We start from the raw sequence: 24300 nt of genomic DNA on the forward strand, positions 1-24300 counted from the left end.
GCCGTATACTGGTACATCTCTGTTTGACGTAAGTGAATATAATGTTCACCCTCATGAGACACTCAACAATCCACAGACTCTGACCTCAGTAGAAATTACGCTTTTCTTGCATGGGCTGTTACCTTGACAACATATTTTCTTTCAAGACAGTCATGTGAAGTCATTCCCATGCCATGTGAATGTAATCAAGAACCATAACTGAATTTAGGCCCAAAGAATCTTTTTAATCACATTAGCCATTTAGAAAACTGGATTAGAGTAACAAAATCTTTGTTGAGCAGCTCAGGGCCTTTTCAATCAACTGGTACCACTTGATCCTCTGATCAGTTTAATGTTGACTCTTTTCATAGTATTTCTGCCCTGAATTATGGTGCAACTCCAGAAGGAGATTGTCAGCGGGAAATCATTCAGTAGGATTTGTGAGCCTCTAGCATATAACTAGCTGTAATCTGCAGTTTGTTGCCAAGTAATAATGACGCAGCTATGCATTTCCTGAGCTAAGGGTATGTTGAACAAGCTCTGACTATGGCGATTCTGATTCTTGATTATGCAGTGTTAAGAGGTTCGGAGGGACTACCGTGTGCCAACATAACCTCTCTGAAAGTAGTCTTTCACAGAGCAACAATAACATAACAAGACAACAACTTTGTGTGTGAGGATGAGCCTGAAAGGAAGAGTTTACTTATCAGCTGCATGATTCCTGCTGGTTCAGCAATGAGACGTGTTACAGATTGAATGCAGAGCAGACTTTCTGAGGTTCTCTGTATTTTTAGTTCCGCTCTGTATTTGTACGGTCTCAGGTTGTAAACATGAAGATTCGTGAATATCATGAGCCGTGTGCTGAATTAAAACACTGCGATTTTTATGACTAAACTTTAACTGAAAGACGAGGACGTCACACTTCCCAGTGGCATGGCGAGGTTAACAAACACAGCCAATGAATGCTAAAGACAGTTTTATTGTTACCCTGACCCCTTTTTTTTATTGCCACGTGAACTCTCTGGATATTAACAATGTGCTGTCAATTTCATCAGCTAGTTTTCTGACAGTTGTGTCAGATGAATTCATAAAGTCGTGGATTGCTTTAACTTTTGCTTTCTTTTTTTTCCCATTGCTTTGGTATATTTAGTATGTATGTTAGCATGTTAAACCACCGACTGAGGTCTCTTTCCGCAAACCAGATGACTTTTTTTTTTCTCTGAATAAATTTGGTTGTGACAGAATTGACTCCTCATATAGAGCCACAGAAGAGAAGAATCCTGGCCAATAATATCACATAAAGAGCTTGGCAGATGCACTGAGACTAAATAATATTTTTTAATCATTATTTTTCAAGATTCTGTAGTTAACGGTGAATTTTGAAAAGTTAAAGAAAGTGGATGATTTAAATGTAACAATACACCACACAAGTGAATTAATTTCAAATTAGAATCGCTACATATCTCTGAGTGCCTCATGATTGTGTTCTATATTGTGTTGTATTAGATCTTCTATGACATGTTGTTGTTTCCAGATTTAAAACCCCAATAAAAATGTAAGTATATAAAAATGACAGTTCTCTGTGCAAATGTTATGACTTATGTTAAAACATAAGCATAACATATATGTTTACCAATTCTTAATCCTAAAGCAAAATCACATAAACTTTAAGCAACATCTGCAGGCAAAGTTTTGTCTATTGTTATTAATGTCTGTACTTATCTCTATCAGTGAAGGACTGTTGACAGCGCAGAATAATAATTTTAGAGTAGCAATTGGCTCTATGTTTAAGCTAAAAACAGCTCGGGATCCCTGCCAAAAACCTTGTCTTTTTGTTTTGAGACACTCTTCATGTCTGCATTTTTCTCCTTTGATAAGGACTTTCATCCTGTTTTCATTGATTACTGTCTGATGAGTCATCCTGATAATACAGTACAGGCAATTCATCTCTCCACACACCCACTGTAGGGCCTTTGTTGCATGGAATATGTGTGCATGTGCATGCATGTGTGTGTGTGTGTTTGTGTGTGCGCGTGTGCTTCTACTTGCGTGTGTGTGTGTCTCTATGTGTCTGTGTGTCTGTGTGTGTGTGTGTGTGTGTGTGTGTGTGCGTTTTTGTGAATTTCAGCCTCCTTCCTGTGAATGACGTGCCTGAATAACACAGCATGCGCGTGTTTGTGTGTGTGTGTGTGTGTGTGTGTGTGTGTGTGTGTGTGTGTGTGTTTGTGCGTGTGCGTGTGTGTGTGTGTGTGTGTGTGTGTGTGTGTGTGTGTGTGTTTTGTGAATTTCAGCCTCCTTCCTGTGAATGAAGTGCCTGAATAACACAGCATGTGTGTGTTGGTTTGTGAATGTACAGTATGTAAGTCTGGGTGCATCTCCATATAAACAACATGCCAGGACAGTGATGTGAAAGTCATTAACAACACAAACCCCAGCCTTTGCAGGAACAGGGCCCTCGTTTTCTGCTTCATGGACAGGAAAATAAAGGGGAGAGATAAATACCCAAGTCATTTATTAACTGGAAGTCACGTTAATGGGCCAATACTGTGTGATCTCCAAATACATCCAATACAGGTTCATGATAATAAGTTCCACCATACCGATGATCTTTGCCTCCATCTCCAGCTGCAAAACCATGAAACCTCAGTGGAGTAATACCAGTTTTCTACACAGAAATACATACACAGTATGACAGTTATAGCTACCTTTGGACAATATGACCCTACAGTAATTGTTCTGTAGCAGAGTCAAAATATTTGCTCACTAGCTATATCAGAGATATTTGGAAAGTGAGTTGCTACTCAGTTCAAAGTGGCAGGAGGGAGGACAATTCCTGCTCTGTCAAGAATTAGAGCAACCTCTGCAAATAGGCCAGTGTGTAATGCCTGAGGGTGGGAGTTTCACTGAGGCTGGGGTTTCCGTGTAAATAAACAGTGTGGGGGTCTCAGTGGGCGGAGGGCCCCCTCTCCCTGGGGTTTGGCCAGGCCTTTTGTTGCCTTTAATCCAAGCACTCTCCATTGAAAAGCATGAGGGGGTGCCTGGCTGAGATTAGCCTGCCAGCTCTTGTGTGTGCTTGAGTTTCTCACAGACTGCCTCCATACTTTTGGAAATAACACAGTTATCCCACATCCTCAAGGTGGCTGACAAGAATGACAAGTAAGACGACTGCTGGGCAATCTCAGACCTTAACATGACAAAATGACCTTAGCATTCCCAAAAAGCTACTGCTATGCGACTATTGTTTTAGTCACTTTATTAGTTCGGTTTTATTTTTATCATAAGACAACACACATATTAACAAAATCCACAAACACAAATATTCAAAAGAGGGAAAAGAGAGAAAAAAAAACACAAATTCAATACAACATGCAACATACGCATAAGAAAGACATTACAAAACAAAGCATGAGCAGCATACAAATCAAACAAAGTGTTTTTCATAAAACTGAAGCACGACACTAAAAGTTCAAATAACTTATTTCATAGTGGTCCAGGCCTGCACCAAACCACCAAAACAACAAAGACTGCTGTGTCTCTGCTACACTACTGTTAAAAAAGTTGTAACATGCAGATAGAATATTAAATTCATTCAACCATATCTCCTCTTTCCGTGTCTTTAAATAAAAACTTGTTGCAACTATTTTTAAAAACTATAATAGATTCAGCGGCTCTCATGTCATCTGGTCGGCTGTTTCAAATTTTAGCCTCCACACACTGAAAAGATTTAGATCCAGAAGCACCATATCTTTGAATCTGAACTGAGCTCTGACTAAGCCCAGTATTGTACTTACGTCGGTCTCTAGTATGCTCAAACACCTGCAAGTAGTCTGGTCCCTGGCCCTTTCAGACATTGATACACATGACTTTCTGCTAATTACTGAAGCCTGTTTGCAGTGTTTGACCATTTTAATGGTTTTAAATATCCAGTGCTTTAATGTGTTATTTTATTACAATCAAAGATGCAACAAATCATCCTCTTTTGCGCAGCCCGTATATAAGCCGGCTGTTTGTATATACTGCACAGAGCTTATACAGACCAGACTTATGTCATTTATTTAAATTTGTTTAATGGATATGACTATGATTAAGTACAGCATTGCATAAGATTACATATTATACACGTATAAAGACTCCAGATTACATATTATACACGTGTAAAGACTCCACATGTCTCTTGCTAATTAAGCAGCTTTGAATGTGTGTTATATATTAGAAGAGTGGAGATCATATCATTGGTCTGCCATTTTTGTGCAACTGCTGTTGTTTTTCTTCATTTCACAGGCCTGCTATCACAAACAACCTACAACTGATTCAGAGGGCTTCTTTTGTGTCCACGATAAAAACAAGGAGACAAGTGTCTTATTTTTGGGTTGTTGTTGTTTTTTTTTTGATGGTGGAAGCAGTACATCCATCCGTACAGCGTAACATTTAACATCGGGTTCGTGTTTAACGTTAGCACAGGTCGATTGGTCTTTGTGATGAAGGTAAACAAGATCCTTTAGCGTGCTCCTTCATAGGCCCATATGTAAAGGAAAACTACAGGTTGTAATGTTACAACTGTTTGCATGCTTCCTTTCTTCCTTTGTTTAATGTAGACTCTCATTACCACGTGGTGGTAACAGATTGTTTGAACTGGAGAGAAAAGCCATTCGGAGCTAATTAAGCAGCCATTCCCGGCTCTATTCACCGGCAGAGGACCGAGGAGCACAGGCATTTGTCAGCGCTTGACCCCGCGTGGTATTGATTGACAACGCTCCTCCGTGAGTGACAGGCCCGGCGCCCGCCGACCAATGGGAGGCCGGCGAGTAAGTGCACCGCGCCGCCATTGGACGAGAGGCCTTAAAGCCGCAGCGGAGTCCCACGTGGGGCAGAGTTGAACCTTTCAAAACAAGGCGGCGAGGCTGCGCTCAGACATGGCTGATGTTCATATCAGACAAAGGCATCTCCTCTCTCGCCCCCCCCCCCGCAGTGCAACTATCACCCGAATGCTGAGAGTTAGGCGCGCGGATGTGTCGTGCAGGAATCACGAGAAACTTAAAAAATCGACGTGGAGTCGCGCCAGTTGCCTCGGTTCGGTGGGTGTCGTCGATCGATTGGTCATCATTGTGTCCTTCACGGCGTACGTGTGCGCGTCGGGGGCAGTTAAACCCGTTGCTTTCTAGTTTTGGTGGTTACTTTGGATATTTCACACGTGTTATACCAACCGACACCCCCCCCACCCCCCCTTTTCCTTGTATGGGGATAAAAATTCAAGAATGCTTGTTGCACCGCACACCTCCCTCCCTCCCCGTCCCGCTGGTGGTGGTCTCATCCGAAAATTCATCAACTTTATTTAGGCGGCAAAAAAAATGTGTATATATATATATATATATATATATATGTGTGTGTGTGTATATATGTATATATATATAAATACACACACACATATAGCAAACACCCTAATGAAGCGCGGATGTGGAATTTGTGCTGTGTCTGTCAGATCTGGATATCACCGTCGGCACATCAATGCCTGCTGTTGTTGTACACGGTGGGACGGACGGATGATGCCTTGTGGGTCCGTGGGATGATGTCATGTATCGTTGCGCCCCACGTGGGGGCCGTCGCTCTCCGATAGGCAGATGTGACCGTACTCCTTCCGAGTAATCCGATTGGACAGATAGGCGCTTTCACGGCAGTTCAGCCCTGCTGCCTGTGTGTGGCAACCGGGGTAAACTGGACAACCGGGGGAAATGCGAGATTGTGGAGAGCACCATGTTACGCTTTTAAAGAATCTCCAACCTACTCGAGTCGGAAGACAGATTTTGGAAGCATATATATATATGTATATGTATATATATATATATATATAATTTATTTTTTTCCTCTTCTTGGGATTAACCAGTCACAAAAGGCGCACATTCCTCGGAGGTTCGCGGCTGAGAATAAAGTAGTTTAATCGAGCCCGACCGCACCAAATTTTCTCCCAACTGCTCCCCCAGTCTGACTGGGTGCGCTCCGGAGAGAGAGAGAGAGACGGAGAGAGAGAGAGAGAGAGAGGGGGGATGCTTGTCGAGATCTGCGTCCACCACGCTTACATTAGGAGGGATTAAACGCATGAATTACAGCCTGCTCTGTTTTTTCTTCAGGAACAAAAGTCGGACGGACGGTTAGCACGCACGGGTATGTATTTACCAGAGCTGTTGATTTGTTTCTCAGTGTGTGTTTTTTTTTTTTTTGGGCGTACGCTCAGCGGCGCACCGTTTCCATCGCTTTCCGCGGAGTCAAACAGTAGGTGGGAGCCAGCTGCTGTCGGCTCTGGCCGGCCCGTAGACGTCCTAGATCGGGGTTTCGGTCATTTTGACGAACATCAGCCGAGATCACAGTGACGAACGGGAGGATTTGGGGCAAACATTTGAATTCTACGGCGGAAAAGTCGCCTCTTCGTTTGGTCCGCGTTGTCTTTGCATCAGGTTAAATTATAGATTGAGATATTGTTGTATACCGAGTCTATCACTGACCACTGACCGAATAAGGTCATCAAGAAGACAGAAGCTCAGGACTAGTGCTGCTTTTTCGTTAATTGATGTAACTGCCTGCAATAACTGGGACTAGTTTGTTGTTTCGACTACTTATTAGCAAATGACGTGAACTGTATTGTGTTGTTTTGTTTTTATTACACGTACATATATGGTTTTTTTTAAATTTTTTTTTTGTCGTCTAAAGATTAAACCGCGTCATTTTTCAACACAGGATTTTCACGACCTCCCCCACCCCCCCCACCCCCCACCCTCGTCTGCTGAGACTGGTGTGGCTGTGAGGCAAATTTGAACCATTTTGCCAAAGGACCTGTACACTGGAGAGATAAACAAAGGATACATTTCAACATGTATCCACAAGGCCGACATCCGGTAAGTGGCGCTTCCTCTATACTTACTACAGCTTACATATTTATCTGACAACACTGATGCTGACATGGCTCCTGACTGTGCCGATTCCCTCTGAATCTGCCCCGCAGAGCGTTTTCCACCCTTAACGCGGCTCATCCAATTTCTATATGGTTACATTACAATGCATTTATGCAACATCAGAATATGCACTTAGTGGTAAATGGATGCAGATGGTTTCCATGCCTGGAGATATTTACTCAGCCCTGCACTGACATGACTGCTGAGTATGAGGACAGGTGGTGGTTTTAATTCATTTTTGGAGCTGGATTTCATTTTCAGAGAGAAAGCCTTTTTATGTTACGTTATTAGCTTCTGTAGGTGTGAAGCAGACACACCTGCTTAGTGTGGTGATGTCTTGCTTATGCAGAGGAGATATGATCTTGAGAGTAGTCTAATGGGAGAACTGTTCAGCTCCCTTCAGCAGCAGGGGACATAATGCAGAAAATGATGAATAAATCCCTCTACTGTTACTGGACTGATGTAATCTTTTTTTTTTTTTTTTTTTTTAAACAACCTTTCAGCCTCCACATCAGCCCGGTCAGCCTGGCTTCAAATTCACCGTAGCAGAGTCTTGTGACAGGATTAAAGATGAATTTCAGTTCCTGCAAGCCCAATATCACAGGTAATGATTACAAAGAATATCACCAAAGTACAACAGAGTCAGCGTTTACTCTCTATTGAATAGTAAAGGCTAAGGCTAATATGTGGTTGTTGACTTCTGCAGGAATGAAAAATGACATTTTTTTTAAAATCTTCCATACACTGCTGTCAAGTGATTAAGTGTGTTGTTGAAGTGATAGACATGCCTGAAATTGACACCTTGTCTTCTATTTTAGTCTTAAGGTGGAGTATGACAAACTGGCCAATGAGAAGACAGAGATGCAGCGCCACTATGTCATGGTAAGATTATATTACAGTAGGGAGCAATTATGGTCCCAAATTGCAAGGCTTGTTCAAGATCTAGTTGGGGTGGAGTGAGACAGGCTATTGTGATCACCTTGCGTGGTGGTGGTTAGGGCGGGTTGAGTGTCAGGTACAGGCCTGTGAAAGCCCCCAGGGGGGTTTGATGTAGCTGGTTGTTACGGAGGAGCTCTTCCTGACAGGCAGGCGGCAGTGGGTTGAGGCTCCATTATAGTGTGTCCCTGATCTCCAAGGGTCGACTCCAGCGTTGCCCTCTGTGTGTGCTGATCTGATTATTCTCCTAGGAGACTCCACGCTCAGACTTATGCATGGCCATAAATTAGGTGTGAGCTGATGGTGGAGGGCCAGAGCAGTGTGTGGGAAAATGCACCACCACGGCAAACAAAATGGAGGACTTGGAACCTGCTGCAGCTTACTTTGCAATAAGTCGATGTTAGTTTCTGTGTAAACCTTAATAATTAGCTTTTAATTTAGAAGACTTTTAGAAAAACATACTATGATGAAGGAATCTAGTTCAGATGTGATGCAGTCAGAAGATTCTTCTGTGGCGGTACACTCTGTTGTCCCAGGTAAACACACCAGGGATGACTTAAACCAATACATGCAGGCTTAAGTTAAACATTCTTTTCAGAGGAAAACAACATGTCAGCCTGACAGGGAGGAGGTTAGATAAACATGTAGGGAAGTATCCCACAGCCAGCACCGGGTGTCAGGTTACGCTACGGCTGTCGGGCTCTGATCTCAGACAGAATGGCTCTCTTGTTTGAGAGTAATTTTCGAAGAAGCTAATGGACTGAATAATGCATTGGCCTCATCAAATAGACGCTGACTGGAAAGCCATTTCTGCCCTGCCGGCCACTTGTGGGCTCCACGGATTACATTTCAGACAGACAGACTGACCTGGCTTGAAATATCAAGAGTGTTGAGCAATCGCGTTACGCTAAGTAAACAGACATCTTGAAGATCTGAGAGCTTAAGATGGTGATCAATAAATCTAATCCTTTCCTCTCTGTGCCCACACTATAAACAACAAATATCAATTTATTGAATATTCGCTGTCAGCTGCTCGGAGAACTCCTTTTTTGTCTGATTGTAGTTTATCATATTTGCCCACAGAAGCTGGATTGTATCTCAGTTTCAATCATAATGTGATGATGTAATTAGTATAGTGATCAATTAAAATATTGATTTGTGGCAATACACACCACAACTTAATAGCACAACTTAATTGTGAATGTGACTTTATCGAGTTCATTGATGATAATTAAATCTTTGCTTCTATTTCAGTATTACGAGATGTCCTATGGGCTGAATATAGAGATGCACAAACAGGTAGGTACCATCATGTTCCTCACATTTTTCAGCTCATTGGTTTTCCACAGTGTCAGGGGATGTCAGACCCAGGAGGAACCTCTTATAGGCTGTGAACTGAACTGAGTATAGGTAATAAGCTATAAACAGATGGATCTACTGCAAACAAACAAGGCGGTACATATGCAGACTTGTTTCACCACTTGTGTAATTGCTGTCACCGTTTTATGAAATTTGCGAGCGGTGTGAAGACGGGATTTGTCTCAGCCTTTTGATAAGATTAAAGGTAGACTTTGGCATGCTTGGCCTTTGCCTTAATGATTAAAGGGAGAGGATTGCTGATAGATCAGTATTTCTTTTTAAGATGAACAGTAATCACAGGAGGGGGGCAAAAGTCCTTTTGTCACTTATTGTGCCCTAATCTTCATCAAAAGATCCTATCTCGCACTGCGCCACAGATCAATCACGTTGATGCTTGAAGAGATAAAGATTGTATGAATGAGTAATCCTGAGATTCCCATGCACGCAGCTCTTAAACCAGCGAGGCTGTCCCTCTCTTGAGCCTGCCTAGCTCGGTTAATGACAGCATTGGAGACTTGGTGGATTGGTGTGGTAGGGTGATCCATCAGTGTCTGGGCCGTGTGTCACAATGCCACATGTCTGTCAGGGCTTGGGCCGCTCTGATAGCTTCTGTCAGGCACTTATCGCCAACCAGAGGAAAGAGGAGGGGGATGGGAGCTGGAGACAAGTTGGAGAATAGAGCCGGGGGAGGGGCAACAGCCCAGCTCTGTGTAAACAGGTTAATCGACTGATCCATTTTAGCACATGACTTTTATCAGGAACCTCAACAGAGCTGATGGAAGCACTTGAATAATTCATCAGTGGGGCCCTAACCTGCTGAACGGAGTGTTTGTGAGCAAACAGTGTGGACCCATCCATGCGGCTCCCCCAGCTTACCGCTCAGGCAGAGGAGGAGGAGAAGATGAGGGGTGGTTAACAGGCAGGGTTGAGATGGATTATTGGATGCACATAGGCATATCATTTTCCTGCCAGGAGATTGATTCCATAGTGAGAAAATCCATTCCTTTAACTGTGCTTTTTTTCATTACTGTGCAGGGACATAATTCAGATTTCTGAATGCACACACTGACAAAGCTCAGACGGACTGATGTGGCAGGGTTATCTGATCTCTCTCTATCAGGCGTGACAGTATGTAGATTTAAACGGCTAATTTCTGCTGCGTGATGTCAGCCGGTAATTACCATCATCTGGTGCTTGTTTCCAAGAGCTGCACAGGGTGAGGCTCAATCAGATTTGGCTGTTACCTGTAGTTGTAACACAGACTTGAGACACGTGGCTGTGGGAGGCGTTTGCTAAGTAGCAAACCTATCTACCATACCCAGGGTCAAAGCCAGCCAACTGTCAGCAGTGCTCATACAAAAGTGGTTTGAGAAACTGTGGCTCTCTAAGCAATCAACATTCCAATATCCCCAGTTTGTCATGTGGGACTGGACTGGAGTTGAATAATTGTAGGTTGTGTACTGTTGGGTGTCAGGTCCACTTATATAAACAAAGTTATTGTATTTTAAGATATGGCATAATAAAGGAGGTTATGGTTTGTGCTCATTTTGTTAGAATACGTTTATTGCTTTAAGATCAGTCATCTTTTGGCCAAGAACATCACCTGACTGACTGCTGCAGCTGACAAGCTTCCTCATAGAAATGACTCATGAATCCATTTAGGTAAACTTTTGGCATGACTCAGATCAATACTGATAACTTCAAATGCCAAATAGAAATTTATTCTGGAATTGCTTCACGTTAACAATGGCTCTTAGGCTTTTGTAACATCTCAGTTTAGTGGAAACATGCGTCACTTTCTGGCCTAGAGAAGCCACTAGTGAAGCACTAGTCTAATTTTCATCCAACTAAAAAAAAATCAGGAAATGGGTGATGCTGTCATCTTGGACAAATCGGAGGCCCCTCTAAATCTGACTATTCAAGTGTTGTTTCTAGATGGATCATGTGACCAGCCAGTTGTTTTCTCTCCTGTATTTAATACTCATCAGTGTCTCGACTCCTTTTGCCACTGCTGATAGCAACAGGCGAATACCTTTCTGCACACCATTGACAAGCCAGCCTGAGAGTGCTCTTAAAGTGGTGCTACACAGGTCCGAGTATCTGTAATTGTGTAGCAGCAGCGCAAAGCTGGCCTCTCAAGGGCCAAGCTGTCATCTACTTAAAGTGGCAACAACCCCATTTTTATCTGCCAGCGGAACAAAAAAAATCCTCCCAGCACTGCACAGTATCTATTTTGACAGCAGTGGCGCGCTGAGTTGTTGCCTTTACCATGTATTTACATGTTGTGTTGTGGCACTGTAGAGGCTGCCAGTTGTTTAGGGCACAGTGGATCAGCCACCCCCTGACCTCTTCCGGCCAGCTGTCACCATGACACTAAGCTACAGAGGAATGGACTGTGCGCTCAAGGCCTTTTCACAAATCCTGTCAAATGTTCGACTGCTATTGACATGGCTTATCTCAACAAACATGGATTATACAGGCTCTGTACCTTTTCTACTATTTCTGAGGGCCTTCTTGAGCTGTTGCTAGAGCACTTACTACATTGCATTAATACTAATGCCCATAAAACCTTTATCTAATCCTTTCATTGCTTCATTGGTTGTAGGTCACATTTATTGTGTGTCAGAAGAGGCTGGAGTTCATTGTTTTTCTTGTCTGCAGACAGTAATCAAGTTATATTCGGTGTTATCTTATGGACTGTTGTACTTTCTGTAGCACATGCTACCACATACGTATTCATTTCACATTATTGCTTCTGATCCCAGGCTTTACTTGGTTTCATCTGATATTTCATCTTTAGCTTGTTGTTTGTCCTGCTGGCTTGCCTGGTTAAGTGGCTATCCATGTTGCAGCTTGGGTCAGCAGGTCTCGTTCTGTTGGACATTACTCTCCAATCTCCCTGGCTCTGCTCAGAGGTAATGTGTATGGCTGCCAAAACTGCCTGGCATTTCTGCCATGTGTAATAAATAAGCTGGCAGTCTGCAAAGAACATTGTGTGTGTGCTGCTCCAAATGAAAAATCGGAGAAAATCCATGTGATGTGTTTGTGTTCCGCAGTGGCCCTGGGTTGAACTGCAGCTCATAAATTCCATAGACGATGTAGCTTTGGCACTGTTATTTTTCTGCTCCCAGTTCTGAGCTTGAACCTGAGAGTCTCATCTCCCATCCCTAGAAGAAAGGAGGCAGAGCAAGCTGGCTGTGCTGTGTTTTTTCAGGGCAGGGGGTGGATCACAAACCCTCTGCACACCTCCTCCCATTGCTCTTTTTATCCCCCATTCATTTGCTGCGTTCATGTGATCGACAGGCTGAAAATTCAATTTAATGACCTGCCTCCAAGCACGTAATATGATTTTAAAGCCTGTTACGGTCAAACAGAGGTGCCATTTGCATAATGATCCCAGCAAGATAGGGCTGCAGCCGTTGCCATGGCAGTTGGTAGACAAGCAGAAGAATGGAGGCAGGGCTCTGTGGGTGGATGGGAGGTTGGGAGGGTGGTGGGCTGGGCAGCTGATTGCAGTGGGAAATGGCCTGGCCTTCAGTCTTGGAGAGGCAGAACTCTAGCACTGCACTCTTAACATTTACAGGCTGGGAGTTGTCTTCTAATGGTATTGATCATAGATTTGAGGTGTGTTACCCCCGTGGTCATTATGGTTTGTAATCTCTGCTCAATCTGCAGTTATAACCCTTAATGTAAACTGCCAACACTGTCAAATGTAAGTAAACAATGCAGTCCGGTTAACGGGCCTCACTTCCTGGGGTTTGGGTGTGTGGTTTAACTCAGAGGTTAACTGCAGGACAGCGCAGTTGCAGATGAGGGGAAGGAGGGCAGAGTGAGAGAGGATCCTCTCAACACAGCAGCAATCTGCCTGCTCATATCCGTTTAGCATGGAGTGCACTCTCAGCACAGCTGTGCTCCATCCCCCTGGGCTCTCCTAATGTTTTAAATATTTCAAATGTCAATATCACGCTGTTTAGAGGATGTTGAGTCAAGCAGTTCTGATTGCCGCAGCAATTGACTTAATCGGTGTAAACATTAAAGGCGGGGTTCTGTGAAGTCACTGTCTGTTTCATACTTTACCGTCTCATTTTGCTCCTCTTTTGTTTTGCAGACGGAGATTGCCAAACGGCTCAACGCAATTTTAGCTCAAATTATGCCTTTCCTGTCACAAGAGGTGAGTTTTGAATGTGACTCCCAAACAGTGTCACAGTTTAGTGCTAAAATAAAGTTACTTATTTTTGAAGATACTACCTCAAATGATTTTCAGGTTAAGCAATTTGGAGTAATTGTGTGTGGCATTTGCCTTGGCTTTTGAAATTGCAACAGCGCTATGAAAATTAAGTGTGAAATTCACAGATAAGTGAGATGGGATAAGTGGGTTTGGGTGTGTGACATATGTTAGCTTGTCACAATCATCTTTTGTAAATTTCTTCCCACAGCACCAACAGCAGGTTGCTCAGGCAGTGGAGCGGGCTAAGCAGGTGACTATGACTGAGCTGAATGCTATCATCGGGGTACGTGGACTTCCCAATCTGCCTCTCACCGTGTGTATACCCCCTTTTATTCCTTTATTTGACCTTGGCTAGGGGCAAACCTGCACATAAGATGATCACTGTAAAAAGTACTTTTCAATGTCCATGTCTTCTTCATGCACCAAGTAGTCTGAACTGTTGATTTAATGTCATGAACTAACGCTAAAGTTAGAGTGCAGATTTGCCTCCTCTTGAAATAAATGTGTTAAGATATTTTTTTCAGTTTAGCGCTATATTCTTAACCAATAAATTTAAACTCTATACACAACTATTGTAGCTCTCAAGAACTGGTCTGTTTGTCCAGCTTTGGTCTCGGTGGCATCTTCACTGCCTTGTTGTGTGTTTATAAATGCGAGCCTGAGAGCTCTTGAGATCCCCTTCGCTGCCCGTATTGCTTTAATTGGCTAAGGTTTTAACGAGGAGCCTCATCCCTCACTGCTGACCTGGATAGCTGTGGGAATTAGAAGGCTGAGAGTGAGCAGAACACAGCCAGCGCTGCAAGCTCGCTGAGACAGTACAGACGGCAGTCAGCAGTCACAGCCCTGCTGCACGGTTCTCTTTGCACACCACAGCACTGAACAGTAATGTATGGTGTTCATCACTGCTTCAAAACCCCATCTGCTCCTCATTGATCAGCTGTACTCACCCTGCCCTTCTAAAAGTAAAGTGATTGGTTTCACACTCAATTCAAAGCGCAAGCTATCAGTGATCTTATTACTACAGTTGAATCTTGCAGAGTCCTTAGCATGCATAAAAGGCCAGTCCAAAAGGCTGGCTTGATGCCTGGAGGCACATATTGGAATTCAATTTATGCCCCCTTGGTGACCTTTTGTTCCAGGATAATTGCTCCCTAGAATTTGTCTGAGTAGGTGTCTTTAGGTGATGGAGAGCTGTTTGTTTTTCATCTTCTGGACTGAAGCAGAGGCTTTATTACACTATCACCAAAGCAGAGCAGCTGTGAGCGGCAGTTGTTCCCAAAGAAAAGCTCATTTGATTTGTGGCTCCTTCCTGTGTATGTGTGTTTTCCCATTTGGAACAAAATAATATGGGAATATTGCCTTACTTTTGAATTTGTAGCTATAATCCTTTTACTTTGATCTTCTGTTGGTCTTTATCTATAATTTAAAATTAGTAGCATTAAAAATCTACATTTTATGAAATATTTGACAAGCCCATTCATGATTTTAGTATATGGTCCTATTTGGCACCTGAACCAGCCTCCATCCCAGTCATGCTGTTTGTTCGTGTCAGAGGAGGTGGAAAGGTAGCTACTGTATGTTTTACGAATACCCCTCCATTCGTTATTCATTGAGGAAAAGCTCTGTAGGCATGCCAAAATCCTCATGCATATTGTAAAGCAAGGTGGGGTGAAAGAGCGTGCCAGGCAGACAGACACCGTCCAGGAGCCAGCTGCATGCCTTATTGATGGAGCTGCAGGCCATTAATAGGATGCAACTAGGGCAGTTGCTTGTATTGAGATGAACCTGACTGGTGGTGCTTCCTGTTTGACAAGAAAACACATAAAAATATTCAGATAAGCCCACCTTTCTCCCAGCAAGTGGCCACCTGGATAAGCCCACACCAATGCCTTGTTTTGACAAGGTGTTGAACAATGAGTAAAAAAAAAAATTGTGTGTAAAACCATCAATTTCAGTATGTAATAATGGAGAGACGGCAGGTAGAGCACCCGTAGCCCTGACTATTTTCTGTCCTCCTTTTCAGCAGCAGCAAGCTGCCTACCCTGCTCTCATGGTCAGTGGCATCCACAAATAACTGTATGTGCCATGCTGTTGTTAATTGACTTGGTTTGTGCACATATCTGGGCTTGAAGGGCTTGTGCATGTTGCATGGCACTTCTCCTGCCCAAGTGCTATGCATCTCACCATAGTTAGTTTAGTTAGTACACTAGAGACTACTATAATACATTTGCTCAATTTTGCCTGTGTTTTTTTTTTTCTCCTGTAGCTACACTCAGTCTGAGAGAAAAGGGGCAAAGAGTAGGTCTTTATCTTGGAATATTAAATTAGAGGAAATAGGCCAGACTCCTTTCTTTATTTATTATTGTCTTCATTTATGGCCCTCTAATGAGGGCTCTTGCTGATCAACCATGCGTATTACCCATCAGTGCCTCATTAAACACAATGAGCAAGGATGGCTCTCCCCTGCCAATGAACTGGCTCCTTAATTTCCCTCATGGACACAATATTATAACACACTCGCTTTCTCTCTTGCTCTCCATTCTCTCTCTCTCATTCTCTCTGCCTTGGGTATTTTTTGTAATTGGATTGACATCTGTCCTATTGAGCCAAAGGACAAAGTTGCAAGTTAAAAACCTCACTATTTTCCAATCTAGTCCTCTCTGCCCCCAGGGTAGATAATCCAGAAAGCAAGAAGCAATTAAAAACACCCTCCAGATATGATTTTTGAGGACATATTTGACCTGAGAGTTTTAAAAAGGGAATTTTAAAAGCGAATTCCTAGTGAGTTAATGTATTTTAACTATGTATTAAGCACATCCACCACATTGTTGTATGTGTTGTACCACTACCCAGTCATTACAAAGTGCCTAATATTCCTGAAATGGCCATAACTGGTATCTGATTGTAGTCGATCTTGTAAAAGAGAGGAGGTGCATGCTGTAACAGCAGCTGAATAATTCAGCTGGCTTGTAGACTGGTAATAAATTGCTGATGTTTTTATTGGTGTCTCAGCTAAGTATTATTTAACCTTGCTTTAAACTGCTTACTTCCATGCTGAGTGCCTTTTAACTCCCATCCATTTCCCTCTCCCTTTCAAATATTGATGGTGAATATTGGAGGGTTGACTGAGTGCCAGCACGGGACCCCTGGTCCTGACTCCCGGAGCAGCCTTCCAGACTCACACACACATACACACTCGACTGCTCAGAGTGAGGGGGGAGGAGTGCCAGCTTCTAGCACTTAGTGTTCCCTCAGTCTCTTAAAGTTTGGGTGTGCAAATGATTCATGTTCTGTTAATCCAGGAACGTGAATATGAGAGGAGTAAATAGACGCTGGTTGTGTTTTTGAAGCGTTTAAAAAGCAGGTAGTTGTTTAGCCCACAGGCTGACAGATTCCTACACAGCGTCATGTTCCTTAAGAGGATTGCTCAACTCACTGATGGCATAGGAGTGCTGAGGTGCTGCTAGTTTACCTGAGGTGAAATGTTTCCTCTGTGTTAAACAGCGGTTGAATCAGACTTTGCTTTGCTCTTTGTCATAAATGTAGAACGAAAAATATTTCTATTGTTTTGTTTCACGCTCAACTAATGCTGTGTGTCTGAGTGTCTCGAGCCCTGCATCTCATGCGTTAGACGTGTTGAGCAGTTGATCGTGAGTCAAAACTTCTTCTCTCCTCAGCACAGATCTAGGGCTTTTGCCACCCTTGCCTGCTATGGAAATAGCACTGAGGGGGATTGCGTCTGATCCTGACAGTAATAGATGTGTGAATGTGCTAATATCATTTGGGGTTTAACTGATGAGCCTCGTGTTTAGTGTGTAGCTTCACCTTGCCTTTTCCCTCCGACCCACTCGGTGTCTGTCTGTCTATCTTCTTGTCTACTTACAGCAGCAGCAGCTCCAGGCACAGCACCTTTCCCACGCTGCTCACGGGCCTCCGGTCCAGCTGCCACCTCACCCGTCAGGCCTGCAGCCGCCTGGCATCCCCCCTGTGACGGGCTCTGGATCAGGCCTGCTGGCACTCGGTGCCCTGGGCAGCCAAGCCCACCTCCCAGTGAAGGATGAGAAAAACCATCATGACCTCGAACACAGAGGTGAGGAGTGAAACTCAGGCATATGGCTGTCCAATAAGGCATTAGCTGCTTAACCAGTTTGTTTAGAAGAATTGAAATGTGTGTAAATTTTAACATGATCACATAGATGTTAAACAGCGAAAAACCAATTTTGCGCGGAGTGCTTCTCACTCTCTAGAGCAGAATCCTAGGGCCCTTAGGTGAGGAGCACATCCTGTCTGTTCACATTCTGTGTGGTTAATGAGCTGGTACATTCCCAGCCCATGACTGTATAAGCTATTCAACAGCTCTAACACATGGTGATAAGAGGGGCCTTGTGCCCTGCAGTTGATTCTCACACGTTCAGCCAGAAGCATCTGTTATGATACGCTAACTGACTTGTTTTTCTCTTTGCTCCACTTGGTTTCATCATCACCTCGGACACCATTGTTATGTCTGTGATGCAGAGAACACGGTGAGTCTCCAAACCCGCAACAATTTTTTTTTTTTTTTTTGCAGGGTTTGTTGGTTTTACAATTCCTTCTATATTTCATCACATCTTTGTCTCCACTGCAAATGTCAAGTAAAAATATTTTCTACCCACATGCTACCGTGGATTTCGTGCCCTGTTGTAACCTTCTTCAGTAAAATTATTAATGAGAAATTAAGTTTGAAATATAAGTCCTGTGTGTTTAATCCAGAAGGGAAATGACTGGTATCATGCTGGAGAGATTAGAAGCCTTGTAATTTCATCACATTTAAAGAAAGACTTGGACTTCCCCTTCTTAAAGGATTTATTTGATCCCTTCTACTGTCTCCCTTGTTTACCAGCTCACTCTTTCTCCTCTTTGGCATGTGATGAATATTTATGAACAAAAATGGAGGATTGTTTTGTTTTCTTTCTCCCCAGCCCGTCTGGCTGGAACTGCTAAAGCATTTTATTTGAATGGCTGTGATCTCTGATGGCTTGTGATGGGACTGTGAGATTGTGTTTCTGTAGGCTGGGCCAGCTGAATGGGTGCAGTCATGTCTGAAGAAATGGAACTCCTGGGGCGATTAGCAGGCCTGTTTTGTTTCTGTGCTCTTGTCCCAGGTCATCTGATAGCAGAGTGGTGACTTTGGTTAATGAGTCACGCTAAGCATCTCTTTAAAAGTCAGCCATTATGCAGACAGTGGCCCTTTGCCCGGACTGCTAGTCCATCGGCCATTGTTCCCTGCTCTGGGCTGCTGCTGACTTAGTCCATGTTGTTGCTTTGGTCCTCAGAGGAAGGGACAGAGAAAATCAGGAGAACTTGGCAGTCTACAGGCAAATGGCAAACTCCTCTTAAAGCTGCTGGACACCTGCCTAGTTCCTCCCATTATGCTAGCGTCTGGGGCGAGCTGTTCCAGCTTGTGTGGGCAGGCAGGCTCCATGAAGAAGCACCAGTCAGTCCCACGCTGCTGTGCCCACTGGCAGGATATAGATTCTCTTTCTTTATCAGAGCTCAAAGCCTGAGCTGACATGGTGCCTAAGCGCGCTGTGGCAATCAATGCCCAATGCCCACAACCCCCCACCCCCACCCCGTCTCTCCTCCCCTCTCGCTCTCACGCTTAGCCTCACTGACTCCGGAGAAAAGGGCCTCTGTTCAGCCACAACACACTGCTCATGTCCCTGTGAGGCTGTTTGTTGTCCAGTTATGAAGACGAGGGAGCCCCGCTCAGAAAACAAGCCCTCCTCCTTTCAGTACAGATAACGGCCCATTCTGTTGTGTGGCCAGGGACAGGCTTGTGTGCGAGATTGGGCTTGGCTGGTGTCAGGCTACTGTTTGGAGCTGGCCCACAGCTGCATTTTAAGAGTCTGCGGCATCCATAGTTTTGTGAATGAGGCATTTTTAGTGTTTTGATTGGCACAGTGTGTTCTCTGCGAATTTGTAATGGATGAATGAGTCACTGCTCTCTTTTACGATGGAAGATGAAATGGTAATAAAGTGTTTGGTTTTCTCTTTGCAGAATAACTCTATATCCCCATCAGAAAGCTTACGCACAGCCAGTGAGAAGCACCGCAGCTCCTCTGACTACAGTTTGGACTCTAAGAAACGCAAAGTAGAAGAGAAGGACAGCATGAGCAGATATGTAAGTCATTAAAGGAATTGTTCGACATTTTGGGAAATAGACTTAAGTATTCCTTAAGCCCTCCTGTGGTCAGAGATGAATTTCAAAGGTTTTATTAAAAAAAAGATTTCTTGAGGTGACTAATATGCCAATTATCTTTACAGGACAGTGATGGAGAGAAGAGTGATGACCTGGTGGTAGATGTGTCTAATGAGGTGAGCAGTGCAGCACGAAATTGTAAATGGCATACGTACATGTGATAAGATGTGAGATGAAGCTGTTACATAAATGTGAAACTCTTATTGCTATGTTTCTTCAGGACCCTGCCACTCCACGGGCAAGCCCAGCCCACTCGCCACCTGAAAACGGCATTGATAAGCCTCGGCCTCCAAAGAAGGACACACCCAACAGCCCTGCATCAGTGGCGTCTTCTGGAAGCACCCCATCTTCCAAGGCCAAGGAGCTCAGTCATGTAAGACACCAAGAGAGTTACCAACAAACTAGGACAGAAAGGGGTTTAAATGAGAATTGCAGAGAGAGCAAAGGGATATGTGCAGTGGATTAGGAATGGCTGTCGGTACTTTCAGTGCATGACTAAACGTCAGGGATAATATTGTCCTGCATCAGGATCAGTCAGGTCTTCTCTGTTAATAGCTCAATGTATTTAACTATTCCAGGATTTTTTTTCCCTCTGCCTGACTAAAAGATTAAAGCTAAAGTAGTAAGGGGATAAAAACGGCCCATCTCCATTGTGGCCATAATAGGTTTTAGAATAAATAGCAGTTTATGGCTCTGCAGGACTATGAGGGTTGTCAGAATTAGATTGGATTAAGTTCAGTTTGCTCTCAAATTGTCAGCCTGCACAGTGCCTGGTTTCTGGAATTGTGAATGTGCTTGCTCTCTCGTTCCCTCGGCAGAATGACAAATCCTCCACTCCTGGCCTCAAGTCCAACACCCCCACCCCCCGCAATGATGCCCCTACCCCTGGCACCAGCTCCACTCCTGGGCTCAGACCCATCCTGGGCAAACCACCAGGCATGGAGGCTCTCGGTTGGTACCATTCTCTTTCCTCTATAGAAACTGAGATAATCCTTTTCCAACGTACTGTTATGTTAACATACCGATATCCTTCTCCTTACTTTGTCTGCAGCAGCCCCAGCTTTGCGTACACCTCTGTCCATCGCAGGCTCTTATCCTACCCCCTTTGCCATGATGGGCCATCATGATATGAATGGAGGCCTTACTAGTCCTGGTGTGTATGCTGGTCTGCACATCTCCCCTCAGATGAGCGCTGCAGCAGCTGCAGCCTACGGACGCTCCCCCATGGTAACATACTGTCCTGCCCTTTTATTTAGCTGTATTTGGGCTCACCTAGAAACACTGCACATAGTTAGTACCGTGTGTATTTTGCTCTTATGAATGATCAATAACAGATCCATTATCTAAATCTTTTGTTTTCATCTTTCAGGGGTTTGATCCTCACACCCACATGAGAGCCCCGGGCCTTCCAGCCAGCCTCACATCCATTTCTGGCGGCAAACCGTAAGTGTCTCACCAAAGGTGTTTTATACATTTTTAAAAACAGTGTGGATTTAAAAAAACTAACAGAGCTCCATCTTTTCCTGCAGGGCTTACTCCTTCCACGTCAGCGCAGACGGTCAGATGCAGCCTGTGCCCTTCCCACCCGATGCCCTGATTGGCCCTGGTATTCCTCGCCACGCCCGTCAGATCAACACACTGAGCCACGGCGAAGTGGTGTGCGCTGTTACAATTAGCAACCCCACACGCCATGTCTACACTGGTGGCAAAGGCTGTGTCAAAATCTGGGACATTAGCCAACCCGGCAGCAAAAGTCCCGTGTCCCAACTGGACTGTCTGGTGAGGAGGCTGCTGATTCACAGTTGACTCTGAACTTTTTTACGCTTAGTTCTTTTTGTGCAGCTGTCTCAAAGGGTATGAACTGTTTATACACAATGTCATTCAATTAACAACAGGATCAGCCTTTGTTATTCATGAGGACCACAACAGGCACACGTCCCACTGACAGCTTGACAGCAAATGTACTGGTACACAAATGCAGTTTATGCTTTTACTCAGTGTTTGTGTGAAATAGAAGAAAGTTAGCACCAACCAAGGGAGAAAATGATAAACATCACACATTTCCAAAAAAAATTACACTTCAAATGTTAAACTAACCGAATAAATGTGTTAATGCAACAAACTAAAAACTTAGTTTCAGACCAGTTTTGAGAATACCCGTAGGCTGGTTTATTATGACAGAAGGATTTTCATCCTCTTTCCCACCGACTTCTCCCTAAATCTATCTCTAGCTCCACTGCCCTGAACATGTATTGATTTGGTTTGTCCTCTGTGCAACAGAACAGGGATAACTACATCCGCTCCTGTAAGCTACTGCCTGATGGCCGCACATTGATTGTTGGAGGCGAGGCCAGCACATTGACCATCTGGGATCTGGCCTCTCAGACACCCCGCATCAAGGCTGAGCTCACCTCCTCAGCCCCGGCGTGCTACGCCTTGGCCATCAGCCCCGACGCCAAAGTCTGCTTCTCTTGCTGCAGTGACGGAAACATTGCCGTTTGGGACCTGCACAACCAGACTCTCGTTAGGTTGGAAGAAAACACTTATTCACTCTGTGCGGTCTTTGGCCCCACAACAGGACTGCTGCTGTGTGAGTATTTTTAAAAGAGGATAAATGTTTTATGCTGTCTGACTTTGATTATAGGCAGTTCCAGGGTCACACGGATGGTGCTAGCTGTATTGATATATCCCATGATGGCACTAAGCTGTGGACAGGCGGTCTTGACAACACAGTTCGCTCCTGGGATCTGAGGGAGGGTCGACAGCTGCAGCAGCATGACTTCACTTCACAGGTAAAACACAGAAGAATATCAGCAACATAGAAGAGATGGATAACACCCACACCAGCAGACCTACTGTGGAGGGTGGCTTCCTTTTAGCCCCAGAACTGTCACTACTTACTGTTCTGTCCCGTTTCCAGATCTTCTCCTTGGGCTACTGTCCGACTGGAGAGTGGCTTGCTGTGGGCATGGAGAGCAGCAACGTGGAGGTGCTCCACCACTCAAAGCCTGACAAGTATCAGCTCCACCTGCACGAGAGCTGCGTCCTCTCTCTCAAGTTCGCCTACTGTGGTATGAACACACGCACATAAACGGAGGGGGAGATAATGCTGACTGTACTATCCGCAGAGGAGCCTTAGCCTGATCTATTTTATTAAGTGCTAAACTGCAGTGCCCTTTTTTACAGTCTGAATGTCAGTTGTGTTTGCAAGGTTACACACTTGGCAACTCTTCATTTGTAGGTATTTTTTCAAACACTTCTTAGTTCAAGGAGGTCTGATTGCACTGTTGTTTTCTTTTTCAGGTAAATGGTTCGTAAGCACTGGGAAGGACAATCTGTTGAATGCTTGGAGGACGCCTTACGGTGCCAGCATATTCCAGGTATGCAGATCAATACAGTCTGTCTGCAGCCAGTCCAAAAGTGTGCTCACTTGTCTGTGAGAGGAAGGGCACAGAGGCCGCTGCCTGACAGGACTCACCTATCAGTGAAAACTGAGCCTGAATTATTGACTTGACAGAGAATCTTTTTGAGGGGCATCAGGCCATAACTTGATGTCACTGCAATCTAATCTTGCCCTGTAGTCAGCTAATCTTCTCCACTTAACTTAAAATGTGGTTTAGCATGTTAACTCCTTCCAAGACTAAAATGTTTTTTTTTTACATATTCTTTTTTCTGAACAGTCCAAGGAATCCTCATCTGTCCTGAGCTGTGACATCTCGACAGACGACAAGTATATTGTGACAGGCTCTGGTGATAAGAAGGCCACTGTATATGAAGTGATCTACTAGAGCAGACTGCTATGGATCGGAGCATGTTCATGCTCAGGAACAACAGACTCTTCCTCCATCTACCTTCCCTCACACAGACAGCATGGATGTTGCCTGCAGCCCCGGGGTGGATGGGCAGGACGTTTGGCAGTGCCAGACTGAAATGGACGTTGGTGCTGTTGTGGCCCTGGATGCCGTGTCCTTCGGCTCTGCCCTTCCTCACTCATACAGCTAACACATGTACAGCGAGTGCAGTTCCCCAAGGCACTAAGAAGAAAATAATGTCTTGCTGTTTTTCTGTTTGTTGGATATTTCTTTTTTATTCGTCCTTTTTAATGAGGAGATAAAGTTCCATGACACAACAAGAAGCGGCGCTTCACTTTGGAGCTTCTCCTTGGAGGTCCTGTGAAAAGTGTACATAATGGAGTAATAAAAGGCCTTTTATAGATTTATATTTTGGTGTCCAGTTACGCTTGTGATGGTTCTTTCTTGTTCTCTCCGTGATTTTCTGTCCCCTCTGGGGATGGAAATTAGATTAGGACTTTGTAAGAGGATATTCTATTTCAGTTTTTTCCCTCCTCTGCTTTTTTTTCATGTTCGTTGTCCAGAATGACCTTTTCGGAAATCTAATTTGGATTTTTTTTTTTCTCCTTGACAACGGCTTTTTCTTCTTCGCTATTTGCTGTAACACAGAACACAGACGTTTGTCCAATGGATTTTAGCAGTGGAGAATTCTGGAAATGCCTTTTTTTTCAGTCTGGAAGAAGGAGAAAATCAGGGTTTCCAGTTACTTCTACCCTTTGGCCCTGATCAGCAGAAATTCAACTTTGAAATGAAGACCTATCCCTG

At 44.1% G+C, this 24300-nt stretch overlaps 1 protein-coding gene across 2 annotated transcripts; it reads left to right on the top strand.

Moving 5' to 3' along the window:
* Positions 1 to 6327: 6327 nt before the first annotated feature.
* tle3a (TLE family member 3, transcriptional corepressor a) lies at positions 6328 to 23903 on the top strand. Of its 2 annotated transcripts, none has more exons than XM_040133701.1 (21): positions 6328 to 6428; positions 6709 to 6866; positions 7427 to 7527; positions 7742 to 7805; positions 9114 to 9158; positions 13327 to 13389; positions 13655 to 13759; positions 17332 to 17536; positions 17962 to 17969; positions 19484 to 19606; positions 19750 to 19800; positions 19905 to 20057; positions 20503 to 20635; positions 20736 to 20911; positions 21054 to 21127; positions 21214 to 21463; positions 21965 to 22212; positions 22329 to 22476; positions 22605 to 22755; positions 22988 to 23064; positions 23365 to 23903. In XM_040133701.1, the coding sequence occupies exons 2-21, from the start codon at positions 6843 to 6845 to the stop codon at positions 23470 to 23472; spliced, it is 2307 nt and encodes a 768-aa protein (XP_039989635.1). In that variant the 5' UTR covers positions 6328 to 6428; positions 6709 to 6842; the 3' UTR covers positions 23473 to 23903. The 2 variants fall into 2 exon arrangements, with proteins under 2 accessions (XP_039989635.1, XP_039989636.1); XM_040133702.1 differs by having other exon boundaries at positions 13655 to 13729.
* The last annotated feature ends 397 nt before the right edge of the window (positions 23904 to 24300 follow it).

Source organism: Xiphias gladius, chromosome 8, assembly GCF_016859285.1.
Source record: "Xiphias gladius isolate SHS-SW01 ecotype Sanya breed wild chromosome 8, ASM1685928v1, whole genome shotgun sequence".
NCBI lineage: Eukaryota > Metazoa > Chordata > Actinopteri > Istiophoriformes > Xiphiidae > Xiphias > Xiphias gladius.

Bases quoted from the DNA above. Each gene is read 5' to 3' on its own strand.
- tle3a (XM_040133701.1), top strand. From the start codon at position 6,843: ATGTATCCACAAGGCCGACATCCG. The intron at 22,213-22,328 runs GTTGGAAGAAAA...CTTTGATTATAG, and splicing joins CACAACCAGACTCTCGTTAG to GCAGTTCCAGGGTCACACGG. The intron at 22,477-22,604 runs GTAAAACACAGA...TCCCGTTTCCAG, and splicing joins AGCATGACTTCACTTCACAG to ATCTTCTCCTTGGGCTACTG.